The following is a 4216-nucleotide window of genomic DNA, read 5'->3' on the forward strand; positions in this document are numbered from 1 at the left end:
CCCTCCCCCCCCCCCCCCCCTTGCTTAGGTACACTCGCAGAAACAAATCCTGCTAGGATGAGATCCGAAGGGTCAGAAGGGAACGGCCCTTCCGAGATCGCCGCGCGTCGAGTCATGGACACTACGCCCCGCCACTAGCTACGCCACCGACCAAACTCTCGCACAAGTACAACAGCTATAACAAAACACCGCATCCTATAACGTCGGGACGTACTACAACAATGCGGTGCAGCCAATATTTCTCCAAGTTGGAAGTTCCTGTGGCCATCGTTGCTTCAATATTGGTAGGGGTTATGATTTATGACCTCCGCGCCTCACCGCTAGGTACATAATCGCCCTAAAGCTATACCGGAAAAGGACTTCCTTTCTCCATCGTGGGAACGGTCCGAAGCACTGCGAGGTGGTTCCAATAGGCTCGGAGGTTTGGCACGTCGGCTGTCCCACTGAAACCACGTACTAGTCGGCAGTTATGCTGGTCACTTCAATTCCTTTCGTTTGTGGTTACGTTGCTCAAGGAGCATTGTATACGATTCTCGACCGACCAATTCTCTACAACACTTTATCCTACCAGCAAATACTCACAAACCAGTTACCATGTCTCTCCAGGACAAAGTCATCGTCATCACCGGAGCTGCATCAGGCATGGGCCTCGAAACCGCCCGCCTGTTCGCCAGCAATGGCGCCAAACTCTCGCTCGCCGACGTACAAGAGAAGCCATTGAAAGAGCTCGAGTGCGAACTTCAGAAATCAGGTTCGCAAGTTATGACCCAGGTCGTCGACGTGAGCAAGCGAGGCGATGTCGAAAGTTGGATCGCAGCCACAGTCGAAAAGTTCGGGAAGCTGGATGGTGCAGCCAACCTCGCAGGTGTCACTGGCCGACAAGGCGCCGTCGCAAATATCGAGGAGGTGGAAGATGACGACTGGGACTTCGTCATGGCTGTGAATGTTACTGGGTTGAGAAACTGTTTGCGCGCTCAGGTACCGCATATGAATGAGGGAAGCTCGATCGTCAACGCGGCCAGTATCCTGGGCATCATTGGTGCTCCAAAACAGTTGGCGTATTGTGCCTCCAAGCATGCCGTCGTCGGGATGACAAGAAGCGCAGCGAAAGAGTTGGGGCCGAAGAAGATTAGGGTCAATTGCTTCTGCCCGTAAGTTAACATGTCGGAAGTTCTTTCATAAACATCGACATACTAACTATATGCAGGGGACCCGTCGACACTCCCATGTTGAGGAAGGCATATGAGATTCGAGGCGCGCCGGTCGATTACTCATTCCTTCCGCTGGGAAGGGAAGCACATCAAACGGAGATTCCGCCGCTTATCGAGTTCCTCATCTCGGATGCGTCTTCGTTCATGACTGGAACTGCCACGCCGATTGATGGTGGGTGGTATTGCTAGATTCAGAGCGAGGTTTTACACATGTAGCCAGGCTTTAGAGCCAAGGTTCTTGGAGATGCGATACTTTTCTCTTTCGTAGAGTATCTCCTCGCGTATTAGTCGTATGAAATGCGGGAGGTGTGGTTGGCTTGTCTTCTCTGGGTCGTTTCTAGGTTATCGCAGCTTTTGAGCCGATCAGATCAAGCCTAGTACGATATGAGTAGGTTGAATCAGGCGGAGAGGAAACGGATCGTAGCATTGAATAACGCATTTCATCATTTAAAATTCCAGCTGCAGATCTATCAGCAATGTCTTTACCCCGAAGCCTGTACCCGTGTCGATCATGATCTATTGGTCTTCAACATGCAGCCCGTTCAAGTATCTAACAACCCGCATCACGTACGGGTCGCAATCATGAGACCAGGCTCCTTGAGGCCACCATGGGCTTACATCTCCGTCGCTCCAGAAAACCGAAATAACGAACCATGTTGAGGCCTCTTCTGCCCAGACATCGACGTGTGACCAAACTGCTGGATAAGGATCACCCCGAGAGTCTGAGCAAACCAACTCAATGGTCTTGAGTCGTGTGTTGAACTGACCTTGATAGCGCAATTGCTCGAGCCAGTCGACCACCGAGACATAAGGCGCCGTAATTGTGAGATGTTCGAGCGAGCGAGGGAGCAACTGGTGTATAGGGACGGATTGATGCTGCTGCCCCAGGACACCAAAGTCAGCGCCGAGAAGTAGCATTTGCGGAAGTGATAGCTGGGTCAGCGCTTGAAAAGCACAGAAGCTAGAGAATGGGTCGACGTAGTGCAGAAAGCTCGAGTCAAGGTCTTTATATACATCAATCCACAACCCGGTCAGAGTTTGTGATAGTGAGTTCATCCGCTTCAGTACCACGTCTGCGTGGCCTTCTCCCGGTGTTCCGATTATGTCAATATTCTCGTGGTAGCGATCCGACTCCTCGTCATCTTCTACAAAGCTGTAGTCTGGGTTGTACCACTGGTTGTTGAGGTATAGCTTGACTTCGCGCAAGCTGGGATATAGATCGGAGGAAACAAAGCAGTCTTCGAGTGCGCGACACGAATCGATAGTATTCGGGCTTAGCAATAAGGTAGAGACTTCCAATACAATGTTCTGCACATTAATACTGGGCGATGGTATTTCGTTCTGGGTCTGCGCTCGTTTGAGATCAGGACAGCGGCACTCGTGTGATATCTTGAGGGTCTGCAGTTTCGGTAAGAAAATCCAGCTCGATGCTATATCGTAACCGAGATAATGCAGAGTCTGTAAGCGACACGATCCAGGAACGGCGGTGAGATCGAGTGGTAGAAGAGCCGCCGAGTCGGACGTCTCCTCAAGGTATCCGAAGAGCCCTTCCAGGGGTTGGCAACGGTAGCGATAGTAGCTATCATAAGTGGAAGCGGTAGTGAAGCCAGCGTTAGACAGGAGTTCAATAGTCAGGTTTCGCAACTTAGGGACGATTGTGAGTATGAGGCCCGTCCACGCTGTGCCATCGCCTGCTTCCAACCGGCGCATCCAATCCCCAACGCGATTGGCCCAGGGAGCACTATGGAGGCCAATTTCTCGAAGACAGCCGGCAGCATGACTCATAGCGTCGGGATGAACCGTGAATTCAGCACCGCCTTTGGATGCTGATACTGAAAAGAGACGGACTTTTGAAGCCAACCGAGGGTGATGAAGCAGTGTTTGGGCCAATGTGAAAACGCGATTTTTCATGGCGATGGGGTTTTGATACTCCTCGCTGTAGGGCCTTCCTATCACGGATGCATCGTAGAGTACGTCTTCTGCGGTGCTCGAGAGCTTTCGGCATGTCGATGCTAGACTGTAAAGATCGGACTGGGAAAGGTAACGGGCAACGGAAAGCAGGAGCTCGGATGGTAGATCCTCGAGGTTCGGCATTATTCGCAAGGTCTTGTTGCCAGGGTTTGGTGTTTTGGTATCGAATGGCGAAGCGGAGAGGGTTGATGGTAGGTATGTATTATGGGTCACACCCAATTCGTTTATCCCGCCCGGGCGAGAGCCCTTTTGTTAACGCTGGAGCCTGGGTGCTCCTCATTTGTGCACGGACCGATGATAAAGCGACCAGCGTTGCCTTCCATTACTTACACTTGGTGAGTGATGTGCGGACGTTTAGTTAGCCGCTGCTTCTTTAGTTGACCCTCTTTGTGTCAACTGATCGTGTACCTCCGCGCTTATCTACCAAAACGCACACCGCAAACTCTCCATACTATGTATCCTCCAGGCCTTTCGCGCCTCGAGATTTTACCCAACGAGCTCAAGCTTCTTATCATCAATCACATCGACAGCCGCAGCCAAGCTTTTCTAGCACGCGTATCGAAGACCATCCACCCTGTTGTCGAAGAAGTGCTCTACAAATTGATATGGATCGAAAAGCCAAACACCCAGAATATCGTAGTCCCTATTGCGAGCTTCGTAAGAACAATCCTATCGCGCCCTGACTTAGCGCATAAAGTAAAGCAGGTTACTGTAGGGGTCAGTGGATTACAAGTCTATGCCAATATGGACATTGAAGACCTTATAGGTTTCAATGTATGATCCATCTTCACGACCCGGCAGGTTGAGATAAGTAGGATAACAAAATCAACACACCACATTCCTCACGCGTTCGGGACTAGCTATTCGGAATATCTTGCTAAGTGACGAGAAGGCGGTTATTGGTAGTGATAGACGGCCATGTGATTGGGAGAGCGCTTTCAGGATCTGTCTTTTCTGGCTCTTCTCCATCATTATCGTACAATACTATCTCCTAACCCCAGCCATCTTCTTCACCAACGACTCAGACATGAACC

At 50.9% G+C, this 4216-nt stretch overlaps 1 protein-coding gene across 1 annotated transcript; it reads left to right on the plus strand.

Moving 5' to 3' along the window:
- Positions 1 to 594: 594 nt before the first annotated feature.
- On the plus strand, positions 595 to 1400 carry J4E78_010152 (uncharacterized protein; the record flags this gene model as incomplete). Its single annotated transcript, XM_049370733.1, has 2 exons — positions 595 to 1151; positions 1208 to 1400. The coding sequence occupies 2 exons, from the start codon at positions 595 to 597 to the stop codon at positions 1398 to 1400; spliced, it is 750 nt and encodes a 249-aa protein (XP_049217470.1).
- Positions 1401 to 4216: the final 2816 nt, after the last annotated feature.

The sequence above is a fragment of the Alternaria triticimaculans genome, assembly GCF_023758025.1.
Source record: "Alternaria triticimaculans strain BMP 0046 chromosome Unknown scaffold_28, whole genome shotgun sequence".
Lineage (NCBI taxonomy): Eukaryota > Fungi > Ascomycota > Dothideomycetes > Pleosporales > Pleosporaceae > Alternaria > Alternaria triticimaculans.